This window comes from Manis javanica, chromosome 3 (genome assembly GCF_040802235.1).
Source record: "Manis javanica isolate MJ-LG chromosome 3, MJ_LKY, whole genome shotgun sequence".
In the NCBI taxonomy this organism is placed as follows: Eukaryota; Metazoa; Chordata; class Mammalia; order Pholidota; family Manidae; genus Manis; species Manis javanica.
Window position 1 is genome coordinate 50090365 of NC_133158.1, and position 17267 is coordinate 50107631.

At 37.4% G+C, this 17267-nt stretch overlaps 2 protein-coding genes across 3 annotated transcripts in view; both read right to left on the reverse strand.

Moving 5' to 3' along the window:
* The window catches only part of MRPS6 (mitochondrial ribosomal protein S6), a 66610-nt gene that overhangs the window by 27554 nt on the left and 21789 nt on the right, over nt 1–17267 (reverse strand). The gene's annotated exons all lie outside the window — the stretch shown is intronic.
* Nucleotides 7433–17267, reverse strand: part of SLC5A3 (solute carrier family 5 member 3) — a 31231-nt gene continuing 21396 nt past the window's right edge. For both annotated transcript variants that reach the window (XM_017653479.3, XM_017653480.3), the window contains exon 2: nt 7433–17145. In XM_017653479.3, the coding sequence (XP_017508968.2) occupies nt 14650–16806 (2157 nt within the window). In that variant the 5' untranslated portion in view covers nt 16807–17145 and the 3' untranslated portion in view covers nt 7433–14649. The remainder of the gene's footprint in view (nt 17146–17267) is intronic.

Below are 17267 nucleotides of genomic sequence, written 5' to 3' on the forward strand. Positions count from 1 at the left end.
ATGCAAATTAAAACCACAATGAGATATCACCTCACACCAGTAAGGATCGCCACCATCCAAAAGACAAACAACAAATGTTGGCGAGGATGCAGAGAAAGGGGAACCCCCCTACACTGCTGGTGGGAATGTAAATTAGTTCAACCATTGTGCAAAGCAGTAAGGAGATTCCTCAAAAAACTCAAAATAGAAATACCATTTGACCCAGGAATTCCACTCCTAGGAATTTACCCTAAGAATGCAGCAGCCCAGTTTCAAAAAGACATATGCACCCCTATGTTTATCACAGCAGTATTTATAATAGCCAAGAAATGGAAGCAACCTAAGTGTCCATCAGTAGATGAATTGATAAAGAAGATGTGGTACATATACACAATGGAATATTATTCAGCCATAAGAAGAAAACAAACCCTGCCATTTGCAACAGCATGGATGGATCTAGAGGGTATTATGCTCAGTGAAATAAGCCAGGCAGAGAAAGACAAGTATCAAATGATTTCACTCATCTGTGGAGCATAAGAACAAATAAAAAACTGAAGGAGCAAAACATCAGCAGACTCACAGAACCCAAGAATGGACTAACAGTTACCAAAGGGAAAGGGACTGGGGAGGATGGGTGGGAAGGGAGGGATAAGGTAGGGGAAAAAAAGGGTGGGCATTATGATTAGCATGTATAATGTGGGGGTGGGGGGCACGGGGAAGGCTGTACAGCATGGAAAGGACAGGTAGTGATTCTACAGCATCTTACTACCCTGATGGACAGTGACTGCAATGGGGTATGTGGGGGAACATGGTGATGGGAGGAGTCTAGTAAACTTAATGTTCCTCATGTAATTGTAGATTAATGATAAAAAAAAACAAAAAAACAAAAAACAAAGATAAAGTTGTGGACTCATAACTTCTCAAGATTCTTGCCCTCAACCTTCTAATTCTTGGGGTGTAACTAAAACACTGATGGAGATTCTATTCCTAGAGTAAACAGGGACTATTACAACAAAACCCAGACTCTGAAATACTATGAAAACTTCAGGTAACTGAGTCAGCAAGTCACACTGTCTGTACATACTGCCTATGCAGACAATAGGATTTTATAGAAAATCTGTCATAGGGTATGACAAGAGAAATTTCAAATTAGAATTGTAAGGAAAGTAAAACCAAAGGAATGGCAGTTGTCATTTTGTTGTCTGATCCTCATTCCTAGAGTCTAACATCAGCAGAATCTACCCTGTACTACCTGGGGGTAACGTATTCAACATGGAGGCCACATATGAAAATGGACATCAATTGCCTCAAAGTTATCCAGAGAAACACAAAAGACAGAGAAGATAAAGGATCTGAAATCCATGACCTGTGTTACACACTTGAGAATGGAGAAAATTTAACCCGATTTTGAGACTTAAGTGTATACTTATCTTGACTATTGATCTTCAAATACTCAAAGGGAAGAAAAGATAACACTTCAGAGTCAGAACTCAAGTACTGAATTAAAGTCAGAGGCAGACTTGAGGTAAGAAAACCTTTTAAAAGCAGACTTTCTAAAGTGAAACAAACAGAATTCCAGGAAGGGGGACTTGTGTAAAGTTCTAGTTCTTGTGGGTTGTGGTTACATAGATGTGTGCTTCACAATTACAGTTCATTCTCATTATTTGTAGAATCCATATATGCCAGTTTACTTATTGTTAAAATTTGTTTGGAGCCCCAAAATAACATGCCCACAACTTCTCCAGTTATTTGCAGACTTATGCATGCAGAGACTGGTAGAAAATTTGAGTCACCCTATTCACACATTCTCAGCTGAGGTCCAACAACACAAGGCTTTGCCTTCTTATTTCAGCTCTCCCACCACAAATAAGTGTCCTTTTTGTGGTCTATGTATGCAGTGCCATATTTTTCTCATTTTTCTTTTTGGTGATGCTATTTAAAATGACCCCCAAGCATAATTAAGTGCTGTCTAGAGTTCCTAAGCACAAAAGACTGTGATGTCCCTTATGGAGAAAATCTGTGTATTAGATAAGCTTGTTCAGGCATGAGTTAGGTGCTACTGGCCTTGAGCTCCATGTTTATGAATCAAATATATGCATATATATATATATATATATAAAATATGATATCTTTAAACAGAAAGGCATATAAAACAGGTTATGTACTGATCAGTTGAGAAATATGTGGTATTTATCAGCCAGATACATCAGCCAGCTCACAGGAACCTACACGTTTTTCCCCAAGGGGCAATGACACAGTAATCACTAATTCAGTGTTAAGAGGAAACTTTATAGGATGTAACTACCACAAATAACAAAAACCAACCATATTCACTACATAGTACATCTGTTCATGTTTCATAGACTGAGTATGTTATATTGTATTGCACCATGAAAACATTTTGATAGGTAAGATTCATGCATTGTACAGAAGAATCAAACATACAGTATCTAAGCCCCCTTCAAAATGTGAGCTATTGTATTTAGAGAGATAAGCAGAATTTTTAAACTCCAACTGTGCTTCTGGCCATCAACATGTTCTTTTGGGAAGGGAAGAAATGGGAAAAAGGCTCTTAAATTTCAACCTTCAAATGTTAAGTGAAGAATGGATACCAGGGCTTCCCAGCAAAGTTGGAGCCTTCAACATAAGCATCTAATTATGCTCCCTCCTGAAAACCTAATGAACTACTGTAAAAGGATTTTTTTTTTTTGAAGATACAACTCTGCAAGAATGAGGGAGAAAACAGAGGAAAACAGCAATATAATTTTGAAAGAGAGAAAGTACATGGAAAAAGCAGCAAAGGGGAAAACTAAGAGTCAAACACATCTACCCTGCAGAATTCCTCAGAAGATCTGTGAATTGGCAACACGGGATACACCTCTGAAAGTGAGAGTGAAGTGGGAAACTAAAATAAAGTTGGTTCAAATTTTACATAGCTAGGTCCCTAAATGCATGTTTTGAGGTTTATTCTTCAGAGTGGCTAAAACAAGGGACGTCTCTGGACTAGAAGACACAGTCACATCTGTAGGTGGGGTTATCATACCAAAAAGGGATTAAGAGAAAAAATGCATACTGAATGCTGAGACCCCTGTGCTCTTTCCCCACTAAGCTCCCAGACTGTCCCACGAGGCTTTCTATCCTTCAGTCAAAACTCTAAGTATCTTCTTTGAATAATCTGACCTGTTCAAAAGATCCTACAGGAGCCACCCAACAAACATGATCCTGACTGGGGCAGGGAAAGTACAAAATGAACCTAGAACACCTTGCTGTACCAGAAAGGAAATACTCAAAACAGGAAAATATGTCACAAAGGACACAGATACTAGCTGGAAAGGGGTCCCAGCAGCTAAATCTGGAAATATTTGAGCAAAATAATGATAGTAGTGGATATATAATTATATTAAATGAAGTAATTCATGAGTTCACACTGATCAATAAATGAGGAAAAGGAGGAGCTCTTCATTTCAGTATTTAAAAAATTTTCAAATTACAGCCAGGCTCTGAGGGTTGGACGTGAAGCTGAGAAGCTCATGCACATACTCAGAGCACTTTTAGTCTACTATATCAAATATAAGCAAACCACCAACAATCAACACACATTTGAGAAAAGCCTGTAACATGAAGAGACCAACAAAACAAAAAACTGGGGTAAAAAACAATGCAGGAGGAAAAAACTTCATTACCTCCAGGGATAAGAAGATAGGACATTCATGAAACAAGACTACAAAAAAAGACTCAGGGAACAAAGGAGCACTTAAAAATTAAATACCTGATAGAAATTCAAAAAAGCAAATTCTTTTTCAACAAAAGGGTTGGAAGACAGTTTAGAAACACCCCTAGAAAGAGCCAAAAGACAAAGAAAACTGAGAAAATTAAAGAACAAAAGACTGCATGAAACTAACTGGCCCAGTACGTTAAGGCTCAAGAGCTGAATAAAAGGGGTTCCCAAAAGGGGAAAACAGAGGAGAATCATTATTCCAGAACTTAAGGACCCTGGGTGCGAAACTGAGAGCCCACTGAGGGCCAGCACAATGGAAGGAAAACTTTCATTAAAGCACATGAAATTTCAGAACACAGGGGCTTAAAAAAATAAAAAATAGTAATAGTCTTATGCTTATAAATTTCTGAAGGAAAATACTTTCCAATCTAGAATTCTATACTCAGCCAAACTTTCAAACAGATGTGAATAAAGACATCTATAGACTTGCAAAAACATTAATGTTAAGGAATGTAGGACTGAAAAAAAAGGAGTAAATTTGTCAGTGATATCAGCAGATTTCTTGCAGTGAGAGGAGAAAAATTCAAACATAATGATGAGGGAAAGTTAAAAAGAAACCTCTGGTGCTGGTTTAGAAGTAGAGGCATCAGTAGATATGGATATGAATTTCCGAACAAGCACTCCCAAACCTTGGTTTCAAAATACCATTCCCTACTAAATGCTGATCCTGACTGGGCAGGGAAAGTACAAGATGAACCTAGAACACCTTGTTGTGCCAGAAAATAAGGAAATACTCAAAAAATGAAAATGTGTCACAAAGGACACAGATACTAGCTGGAAGGGAGTTCCAGCAGCTAAATCTGGAAACATGAGCAAAATGATGATAGCAATATATTATAACCCACCAAATGAAATAATTCATGAGTTCACGCTGATAAATGAGGAAAGGGGGGAGCTCTTCACTTCAGTATTTTTAAAAATTTAGAGATCAGTTTTGTACCATCATGATAATAACTCAGGCAAGAATTTCAGTGGATGCTAAAATGAAGCGTTCACGTCTGATGAATTAAATAAGTTATTTACACAGTCTCTAATAACCCCACAAATTACTTGTTACTAAAAGGAGAAACTGTAACTTGACAGTGGAGAAACCTGGTGGACACCACCTTAACCAAATATCAAAGTTAATGTAAACAATAACAGGACGTCATCATATGCCTCCCAATGTGAGGCTGAGGACATACTGCTATGTTGAATTCCTGCCAAAAACGCAGAGGGTGAATCTAATCATAAGGAAACAGATAAACCCAAATTGAGGGCCATTCACAAAATGACTAGCCTTTAAACTTCAAAAATGTGAATACCATGAAATACATGAAAGACTGAGGAACCATGCCAGATTAAAGGAGACGGACAGAAAAGCTAATGCAGCAGACTGACTTCTGAACTTAAGAAGTTCCTATAAAAAGACATTACTAGTACAGCAATATTTAAAGAAAGACTATACATTAAAATACTTTACCGCTATTACTTTTCAGATTTTAATAACTATCATGATTACAAGTGATCATACTTATTACAACCTTGAGCATTTAGGATGTAGAGGGGAAGATGTCTGCAACTTAATGTTCACAAGGTTCAGAAAAGTGTGTATGATTATAGAGAATGGAGCAAATGTGGCAAAACATTAACTACTGGTCAACCTCAATGAAGATGACTTCTGATGCTATTCTTACAATCTTCCTGTAACTTGAAATTATTTCAAAATTCAAGGTGAAAAAACTTGCATTTTAATCACTTACTCAATGATTTATATATAGCTCAATTCTTAGGCAATACCTGTGAGTCCATGTTTACTGAGGGAAAGAATAGCAATAACTGGTAGGGGGAACTCAATGGAACCATACATGAGCCAAAAGAGAGGGAACTGAGGCACAGCTTCTTCAACTGAGACATGGAACACAGTATATTTTTGTGGGTACACATGTGGTCATACTGAAAATACTCAGTCAAAGAAATGTAAATTTTTCATTTTATTCAAAGTTGGTACAGAAGTGCTAACATTTCCATAAAATAATTACTTTACTTCAGTTACAGGACAAAATACCACAGAAAGGAATATACTTTGCAAGAAATGTAGTTCATCTTAAGTTTCCAAATACTTTGAAGGCTAATGCAGCAGCTGGCAAAGTAACACACAGGACACAAATAACAGTGTATCTTACAAAGTCAGTAATGAAAACTGACAAGTCTTAAGCAGATTTGCTTCACTTTCTCATTTTTTAAACAGTAACTTTTAAAAACACATTATACCAAGATTATACATGTCTACAATTTAAAAAATCAGATTGTATACAGTAGGCTAGAATAGTTGTTAGAATTGTCAACGTGTGGTTAACAATTCTAAATCTACAATTTCAACTGTATTCCTTTCAATATGGAGTAACCTGGTTTATACCAAATTCTACTCCCTACTTGCAACTAAAACATTATACAATGAGATGAATCAGATTAGTCAAACCTTAAAAAAAAAGCTGTGGACAATGAAGGGTACACTCGAAATCAGTTTACAATTCTTAAAACTCACCAGTAACTCAACAACTCCATTTATCATTACATTTGGTCTACAATGCATAACTGACAATATGATACATGTGCACAATACACACCCCCAGTACACAAACTGGTCTTTTACAGAAAATCTGAACAAAGCATAATAGGCAGGATACTGGGAAAAATATTTTTCAATGTAGACATCTTTTAAAAATGCATTAATACTTACATATCAAAATTACTAGATAAAAGCAGCAGTACTCTGCTGACATTTGGCTTAAAAATAAAATGAATGAAGCAATTTCACAGGATATTAGAAAAGGAATTGGTTTTCTTCTTGAAGAAGACTACTAACTTTTGCACAGCAACTAGTTTTGATATCCACCTTATCAAAAAAAAAAAAAGAGAAAGAAAGAAAGAAAAGAACTGAGAAGTGTTAACATAGTTCATATATGATTGCCAATACAGGTCTGGGCAACAGAGTGAAACGTGGAAGCAAAGAATGAGTAAATCCCTGCTCTATTTCTGAACTCTGTTGGCAATCTATAAAAAACTAAGCAATATTGGTGGGGGAAAGCAGGGTAACAGATTCCATACCATCACCTGACACTAATGTAATAAGTCATTATTAAAAAAAATAAAGCTTTTACATTTTAACAACCCCACAGAAAAGTCCATGAGCAAAGGGCTTGTTGATCTGTTTGCCACTCAAAAGTTAGAGATCTCAAAGTGAAATTAGAAAATTCTAATTATACATATTTACAGCGCTAGGACTATTTTCACCTAGACTAATTAAAGCAATTTTCCATAGAATTACAAATTAAAGATATTCTGCCAAAGGAATCTTCAAAAGTATTAAGTTCTTACAAACTATTAAAATTTAAAAACATTTAAAGGTACAGAACACTTACTACATAAGACTAACAGGTTATAACTGCTTCGCCTTATCACTATGGCTAAGCCAAAGATGTTCCTCAAATCTCTCCTTTTTCCTACATTTCTGGTACCCCATCTGCTTATTACTCCCAAGCCTGAAGTTTTATATCTAAATAATGCTGTAGGTACACACCTGGCTACTTTTTGCTGGAGGAGGCAATCTCTCCTTCCAAGTGTTCAGGTTAACTTTTCTTGAACACCAGCCTTTATTCTTCACTCAAGAGTTGACAAAGTCTTTCCCTAAGATAAATTAAAAAATGAGGGGATGGGAATAAAGGTAGTACTTCTCTCCCACTCTGCATTAATAACCTTTGACATGTAGGCAAAATCCAAGACAAAAATATATTTATTCATTCTTGACAAACAAGGTCTATTCAAGTGAAGAAAGTGAGGGGGTAAGACAAGGGCAATGCCAAATACATTATTTTCTACTTTTGCACATTCACAGATTTCATCTCATCTAGTCTTGAAGCAGGTAACAGGACAGGGAAAAGAATCGTTTAGACTCTTCACAAGTATTACAAAAACAAAGCTGTTCATTTGGCAGATCTGTCTTAGAATTAGTTTGATGCTCAGAACGCTTGGATCAAATTCTGCTCTATTAAAATGAAGTGCAGTCAGGCATACAAAAAAGTAAAGATAACCTCATCTCACATACAAAACTGCACAAAGATGAAAGTCAAGTATTATTTGCCCTGTTAAATGTGAAATGCTTCCATATTTTCAGGTACTTTTGTTGGAAGGTAAAATTTCCTAAGATTTAAGATAAAAAACCAAGTACTCCAATGGCTCTACAGCTTATGTTTGTCCAACTGTTCATTCACTAAACCTTCCAAGTCTGTCCTTGTTTCCTTAGTTCCAGACTGAAGGACAGAGCTCACAGACCTCCTTTGCGCTAGTAAACACCAAATAAAACTGCATTCTTGACATGTGCATTCTCTCCCTACACCAAAGTAGAACAAACTTACTCAGATTACATTGAATCACTCACCATTTAGGACCCATAACTTAGATACCTCATTGTCTTGCGCTTTCAATACTGTGAACCTCATCCTAACAACTCCCGAGACAAAACACCTGGTGGGTTTTATGACTGGCACTTGTGGGATAATGAGAATACTGATACTCTTGTGCTTTCTACATGTGGAAATACATACATGTGTGAACATAATTTTGTGCTTTCTATGGACCTTTAAGCTTTTTCCCTATCATGGACTATGAAACTCATGTTACCTATATGTTCTCAAATATGCCTATCAAACCTACACTGGAAAATGTTAAAATATACTCACAGAATTAATAAGTAATCTTATGTTTTTTAATTAAGGATATAAAAGAAATACAGATGAATTAATATTTCATCTACATAAATTGGAGCTACCTGGTTTCCTTGAACCTAAATAAATACTGCATATAAAGTATGCAAATATAAATCTATTTTTTTATTTTCATTAGTTATAACAAAATTTAAAAAGGAATTGTAACAAGATTTTCTATCAAGAAAGGGAAACATATAAACTAGCAGAGTCAATACTGGCAACCAGAAGGCACTACTCAAAACACATAAATTTCAGAAATTGACTATAGTATTAAATACCCTATATATTGGTCTTTGCCAATTTGGGATTTCAGTAATAGCAATGAGCTTAATTTCAATTTCCAACAATTATTAACAAGAAATTGAGTTATTAAGGAACATTCCACTTATAGAAGTTGAGACTACAATGATATACTGAAAACTTTTCTAGACTGGTTTGTCCAGAGGCAATAAAAAGAAGTAAACATTCCTTTATCCAGCAACTCTAGGGTACAAAGTGAATTTACCAAGATACATGTGTCTCCAATGAAGTTGTGGTTATCTACTGTCAACTTGTGATGTTGCTGAAATCAATGAAATATGTTATTTCCCTTACTGATAGAGTTCACTGACTATGAACTGTCTTGAACTGGGGTGGGGGGTAAGAAGGGTTTGGTTGGGTGGGGGGCTTCATTATAATGGGCAATAATTACTATGTAGTGCTTTCCTGGGGGGAGCAAAACCACTGCTCCTACACTAAGGAGAATCAGAGACCACTGTGCTTTGTCTTGACTTGCTCTCAGTTGCTTATTTATTCTAACATCCCTCTTTGAAGGTGATATGAGTCCAGGTAACCAAACCAAACTTAAAAGTTGTTAAGTAAAGTAAGGTTATTGGTTTAAGTCAACAGCCTCAGATTAAGTAAAGCACATGAGATTAGTAAGGATAGATACATCAAATCTTTTTTATTTCTGAATAAAAGATTGTATGCCAACAGCTAAAGCTGTTAGTTACCAGATAAATGGGGTGTTTAACTCAAAACAAAAAAACTCCTATCTTTTATAAAGGACTTGAGATGGAAACAGAAACATACATTTTATCAATTCTCATAACATTCCTTTAAAGGCAAATCAGTAGGTTAAAGCCTTATTCCCAGCACTGGAGAAAGAAGTTTTTCTTTATAAATAAAAACATTTATATGACTATGTGAATAATGGTATGGGACTCAGTGCTGGCAAAGCCTATTAATTATTTTGAACCTTAGCTGAATTCTGTTCCAGGAGTCAGATGAATACCTAATCTTCCAAAAGAGCGGAGAACTGACGAAAAGCATACCAAATTAAGAAAAGTGTCCTTAGTGGAGGAAAAGGGATGTGCAGCCCTCAGTTAAGTCAACTGAGTCTAACCAAGTCTGATAATCAAAACATTACTTTTTATATAATCCAGCTTCACACCTGTCTAGTACAAAAGGGGTTTCTCTATATGCCACCTGACTAGTTCCAGCTTTTTACCCTAAATTACTGCAAAAACAAGGGTTTTTGGTATCAAAACAAACGCCATTCCTCTCTGCACTGTCATGCCATCATTTCAAAGGGATTGGGATGAATTTTAACTACTGCTGCTTAATTCTTGAAAAATGTTTTGAGAATAAAATACTGATGAATTATTAGAACTTTTATTATTAGTGATCACAAAGTCTGAGAAAACCATTCTTGAGTACAGTTTAAGCTAACAGAAATTTAGTATATTTGAACACAACTATATTTAATGAATCATTATTTGGATCCAAGTCTTCAAAACCAGGGCAGAGTTGCACTCTTGCACACGATGGCAGTAAGCCTGAAAGTGAATTAAGCTGACAAAAGATCAAAATAATAATTTGTTAAGTGTTGAAAGAAAGAATAGGTAAAAAATTAAAGAAATGTGAGGGAGGTAGAAGAGAAAGACCAGTCTCTCTGAATGGCGGGTATGTACACATACAAATAGGAACATACCCTATTTGTAAAGCCTGCTCAGGCTAATGTCAAAATTGAAATGACTTAAGTAATTTAACACCTGGCTAATAAGAAACCTTATGAATACTGAAGCCTAAAAGCATTTTTTTTTCTACCAAAGTACCACTATCAAACATCATTTTAACCTCAAATATGTTAATAAATCATACTTTATAATATTTAACACCAGACCAGGTTTCACAGGCTGAATCTTATTCACTGGTACCTATTCTATATGGGGAGAGGTTTAAACTGGTAGCCAAGGTGCTTCAAGTTCTAGCATTCAATGAGTAAGTCCACGTCCTTTAAGCTAATGTTTGTTCTTTACCAACTTGTCAAGTCTCTATCATCCAGGTACTTCTCAGCATCTCACTTAATAGTTTTTCTGACCTCTTAGGAAAATTTTGTCCTGGCAAGTCTCTGTAATCATGTAATTCAACAGGAATAGTCTTTATATGTCTCTCAACTGAAACCTGGGGAATGGTGAGATATCACTACTAGATACCCATGTGGTCCTTCCAGCCATCATATCACAGATGAAAATGATACAAGGAAGTAAAGTATAAGGGAAAGCAAGTAAGCTGAATACTGACAAGTGGGAACACTGACAGGTCTAACATTTAAATAGCTAATAAGATATAGCCAGCTAGGGTGATAAAGAATAAGACAAAGCCATAGGCTACATATTAAATGATAGTCAAAGAGAAGAGGGAAGAACCAGAACCCAGTATATGGGAAGAAAGGGACTGAGAAATATGAAGACTTAAAGACCAATCACCTTGGACAAAACTTTTCAGCCCTCCTGCCCTACCCTTAGCCTCAGGTTAGGTAACTGAGTAAACAACCTTCCTAACTCAGTTCTTTAAACATGAAGTTTCACAGACAGATGGGGCCCTGCTAATAACCTGAGATATCATCCCTTAATACTAAGCTATGTGACCCTGGCCAGTCTCTTCATGAAAATGAGACCGTGGATCCTTTGAGCCAAGTGAAAAGAAGCCTTGGTAGACCAGATCTGCTGAATTTAGGCCAAAGGACACAGTACCTATGCCATTGCTTGATCTTCTTACTAAAGATAAATGTGATAACCTCACCAGGAAAGAATGGCTGGGGAAAAGACTGGCTCAGCTGTTTCAAAAGCCATTTCTACTATCTTGGGGTGGCAGGACAAAATATTCTTGGGAAATTACAGGTCCTACAAAGGAGCCAAGTCATTCCACATACCAGAGGAATAAGCTCTTCTCATCAGATCTTGAGACTAAGAATACTTGAAAGGACAAAACTCTAAGAATTGGGGATACAATTAACAGGAGGTAAGACAGTATTTTTCCCCACCTTTGAAAGGACAGTGTCCTCACTTTATTTTGACTCTTAGCTAACTGTTTTAGTCAGTATCACTCTTGGTCAATTCTGAACCTTGGCTTGAGCCAATATAAAAATATATACATGTGAATAACAGAGATCAGTATCATTTAGGACCCATTTAGTGTAAAGTACAAACATTTTGCTAGCTTAAGACAACCAAGTATCATTCCATGAACAATCATTCTAATGAAATACAGACTGAAGAATAGTCCTTGAAATGAAGTTGCAATCAGCATTTTACATACTTATTCAAGCACATTACCTATTACTGGGAAGCAATAAAAAGGGCAAGCTTCAGGGACTTCAGTCTAAATAAAGTGATATTTATACGGGCAAGAATAAACAGTCCTAATGGATATGCTAATAGTCATTCCTTATTTACATACATTTGTACTCTAAACTCGACCTGATCTGTAAACACACAAGTAGACACAAAATGATGTATTTTATGTATGGTGCACACTAAGACAACAGGTAGAGAGAGGGTAGAGAGACCCTAATACTCTAAACTATTAGGACTCAACATTAAATAAAGGGAGGAGAAATCCACATAAACACCACCTAGTCATTTGTGCTGTAAATGGAAAGGGTAGGAAGGCTGCCCAACCAGTACGTCAATCCTCACTGCTGAGTTACACAGCAATGTGTTCAGAGTAAAAAAAAATCTTAATTTCTACAATTTAATGCCAATTTGAAAGATCTAAGATCCTATTATTTCCCTAAATGCCAAAAAGTTGTCTCAAAGGAAGAACAGTTCCTTTGAGAAAAGGAGAAACCATGAGTCCAGATTTGGACACTTGGTTTCTATTCTTCCAAGTGATTTTCTAACCTTGGACATGATACAGCCTCAACCTCCATACAAGAAGAGGATGGTCCCAATTTATTTGGCCCCTAGCTTATAAATCTTAAGAATGAAATTGAGAAACAAAAACTCTACAAGGCACTCTTAACTTTCAGAAATGCTATTCATACATGAATTATTTTTTCATCTACAGACCCAGTCCATCAGAAAGCAGTCTGGAGATGGGAAGACATTATACTACACAATAATTTCTAAAAATCAACTTTGAACTAATCAAGTCCATCACAATGAAACTAGTTTACAGACTACAAAAAAATTTAGTCATTAGGACTGAGTTTTGATTCAAAATCTACGAAAGTATCTAAAAAAGTAATACTTTTCCCTAATGAATACAAGCTTAATAAAATCATGCAATTTAAAAAGTATCAGATACTACAGAAAAATCAAAGAAAGTAGATACACAACTAGTCTCCTTCATCTATCATGGAGGATAAAGGACAGTGTTGAGTGTACAGACACAGAACTACATAATTTGTAGACGTTTTCTCTAACATCTTTTGTACCCTGTCCTCATGAAGGGTGATCAGACTGTGAAAAATAGATTCCCATCTATTAAGGCTGCAACTGGGTGCCAAGCCCTGTCAAGATAAAGGGTCCTATAATTACACAAATCATGTAATATCCTCCACAAGACACACTACTAAACCTGAAAGTTCTTGTTCATAGCACCTCCTGAACATGCTATTCATTCTCAGCAAGATTATTTCACCAATGGCAAAGCATACACCAAGTCTTCTGTTACTGATGGCCAGTGTGCATTGAAACATCCGCATGCTCTAAGTTATTGTACTTTTTAAACAAAAAATGTAGAGGCTGTGTACAGATGGCAAATTTTTTGAAATAGTAAATCAGAAAAAGAACTTATCAAGGATACTACATGATCTCAGAATTAAAATTTCCCTCTAAAAAGTCAACCTCAATATATGACCAAATGAAGTAGGGCAACCCAGCACAAAAGCAGTGTCAATTTTTCTTCAAATTTCTAGACCTATCATCCAACTGGATCCACTTGGGAAGGCATCTGGATAATAATGCTATCAAATGACAAGAACAAAGCTAGATAATTAGAGGAGTATGAGTAATCACCTGTTTGGCATAAGTCAATCAAACAGTTTCAGGACTGCTAATTCCCAAATTATATGAAACTTTAATTTGGTCAATGCATTTGGGGATCATCAACAATGTTTACTTCATTTTCTCCCCCATAATCACTTAACAATACAATCATGACATAACTTTAAAAAGACAGACTTGGTGGTCATTTGAGTATGGTTCACCTAAACTTCAGTCAAAAGAGGAAAAAAAAAGGAACCGAAATTTTTTCCCAACATTGCATATATTGGTGGTACAAGAATAGCTACAGATAAACATTCTTCCTTTCTTTGACAATCAGAATCCATAGGCTCATGCTAACATAACAAACTTGGCAAACTAACTTGCCCTGAAGCAAGCACCCCACAAGCACATTAGATTTTCAGTACATAACTGATTACACAATGTCTACAAATTCAGTTTTTTAAAATAGTTGGAGGGATTTCAGAGACAGAGAAAAAACTTTGACATGAGCAAGTCTTCTACTTCAGAATAAGAAGGTTTACCAAGATTTGGCAGTGCAGACAGTATACCCTATTTATGATATCAGCATATATTCTGCTCTGGGTATTCTATGAGAATAATTGGTCTCTCCTTACTTTGGTATGGAAATTTTTACACCACATTTGCACAATTCAGTCTGACAAACAAGTTTTACTTCATTTAGGTTGAAAATTTTACTTTCATCCATCTCTGGGAAAATAAAGTCTTGCAAATAGATGATTTTCTGCTAAGTAAAATTCAGCTAAAACCTACAGCGTAAACAATGCCTGAGAGATGCGACAGTTACATTAAGTTTTTTTTCAAAGACCAGTATTTTTTTAAGTTAGTGTCTCATCATATCCTTAAAAGTTCATAAGGAGAAATAAACAAACATGAAAATTCCAAGTGAACACACAGCAAAAAGTCCAATATTTAGTATTAGTTTAACTTTTGGAGGCTCTTCCAACATTTGTAAACAAACAGCCTCCTCCTCCATCAGGTCTCTGAGACTTCTCTTGCTGAGGCTCTTACTTTTAAAGCCACAGAACCAATCTATGAACTTCCAGTACCGGCCTCCATCCTCTGTTTCTTTCTTTCTCTCTTTCTCACCCATGAGAGCCGCTTGCCCATTGGAATAAGCATCTACTGGTGTTTCTGCCTCTGAATGACCTAAAGAAGCCACTGGGTTACCCTCCTCTCTGCAGGTCACCAACAGATTAACATCTTCAGGCTGAAGGCCCTTGATGCTATCTTCAGATTTCCCATTGGGAATGATGTGGTTGATGGCCTCACTATTCTCATTGCATCTCAGAATGCTCTTCTCTTGCATTTTGTATGGTTCATCTTTCGGGGAGCAGCTCTCCTTCACCACCAGGCTCTTCTTAGACCAAAAGGTAGTGGTACGAATCTGCTCCTTTGTGGGAGGTGGCGTGAGAAGGCTAACAATTACAGTAATGAGTCCTGTGACCCAAAACAATGCTGTGGCCACATACATGTAATGGATGTCTTTGATGAAGCCTGGCCTGTTATCAGGTTGGTCACATTCTGGGGCACGGTAGGCAAAGGCCAGTGTCAAACGGACTGCTCCAAGAACAAAGCCAGCCATTCCACCATAGAAAGCCCCTTGTTCATTGCAGCGCTTCCAGAAAATTGCCAGAAGGAACAGGGCAGCAACTGGGGGAGTCAGGTAATCTGCTACCTCCTGAATGTAAAGGTACATCTGGCCTCCTTGCATCTCCACGATGATTGGCACCCATGCAATGCTGATCACCACCATAAAAGCCACAAATATCCTCCCCACAATCATTAGTTCCCGGGAGCTTGCACTCTTACGGATGAGTTTGTACACATCGAGGGTGAATATGGTACTGGCGCTGTTAAAGATAGAGTCCAAGTCACTCATCAGAGCTGCAATCATCACCGCCATCATTAATCCCCGGAGGCCCACAGGAACCAGCTTCATCACCAGACGTGGGTAAGCAATATTAGAGCACCCAGCTCTGCTTCCACATACTTGCATGCAGTGCTCTGGGTTGATGCAAGCTATATCATCAGCAAACAGTATCCTGGAAATCATTCCTGGGACAACTATGATAAACATTGGCAGAAGCTTCAAGAAGCCAGCCATAAGAGTAGAGCCTTTGGCATGAGCAATGTTTTTAGCTGCTAGGACCCTCTGCACGATGACTTGGTCAGCACACCAGTACCATACTGAAGCTGGGGTCTGCCCAAGAATGAATCCAGGCCAAGGAACATCTTCATCTGTTGGATTCCGCAACATTTTCAGTGCATCTTTCTTTGGGTGGACATTACAAGAATTTGTGTTGGAAAGGTTGTATGTCAACAAGATGGAAGTGACATTGGGTGAGGCCAACATGTACCTTCTCTTAACTTCCTCAAACCCGCCAATCTCCATCATGCTAATAATCATAAGTGTGAGTGCCCCAACGATCATGAGCAGAGCCTGTAGAGTGTCTGTGTAGATCACTGCAACAAGGCCTCCGGTGACAGTCAGCAAAGCAGTCATGCCAATGAGCAGGATGACAGACACATAAAGGTTCCAACCCAAAGACTCCTGGATAAAGAGGGCACCCGAATACAGATCCACTGAGAGCTTGGTGAAGATATAGAGAATCAGAGACAGGGCTGCAAAATAGACCTGAATCCTATGGCCACCAAATCGCTTGGACAAGTATTCAGGCATGGTATATACCCCTGACCGGATGTAAATTGGGATGAAAACCCATCCCAAAAGTTGCAAAAGCAGTAAGGCATTGAATTCCCATGCGCCCACTGCAAATCCACTTGCAGCTCCAGATCCTGCCAGCCCAATGAAGTGCTCACTCCCAATATTGCTCACAAACAGAGAGGCACCAATTGCTACCCAGGTCATAGAGCGCCCCGCCAGGAAGTATCCACTCACGGTGCTTCTATTAGATTTCCACATGGCAAAAAAACCAATGCACATGACCAGGATAAAATACAGGGCCACTATGGCAATGTCTGCTGTCTCCAGTACAGCCCTCATTTTGGTAACTTTGTGAATAAAAGTGTCCAATGACAGAAGTGTCCGACTTTTTATTTACTCATTAGTAACCCCAGTCAAGTCTGTAAACCATACGTGAACTGGACTACACAGAGCAATACAGCAGGTCAAAGTCTTTGTCCTTTGGTTTGCTGTCTTGATGGTGGTGGTTGTGATAAACTTTGAAGGAGACAGTTTAAATTTTCCTCCGCTTCTTAATTGGGATTGAGAACTTAGCTCGTACTCTTAATCCACTCTCCACAAGACCATCAGCATTTACTCAGGTGCTGGAGGAGAAATTCTGAGTTGCAGCTAAGTCTAGTGAAGCCTACTGTACCAACCCTGCAAGGCAGCAAAGACAAAAGACAAAGATTGAATTAGAGGAGGGTCTCACCAAGCGATGAGGAAACTTTCAGTCTAGCAAAACGACGCAACAAGACATTCTTTATAAAAAGAAAAAAATC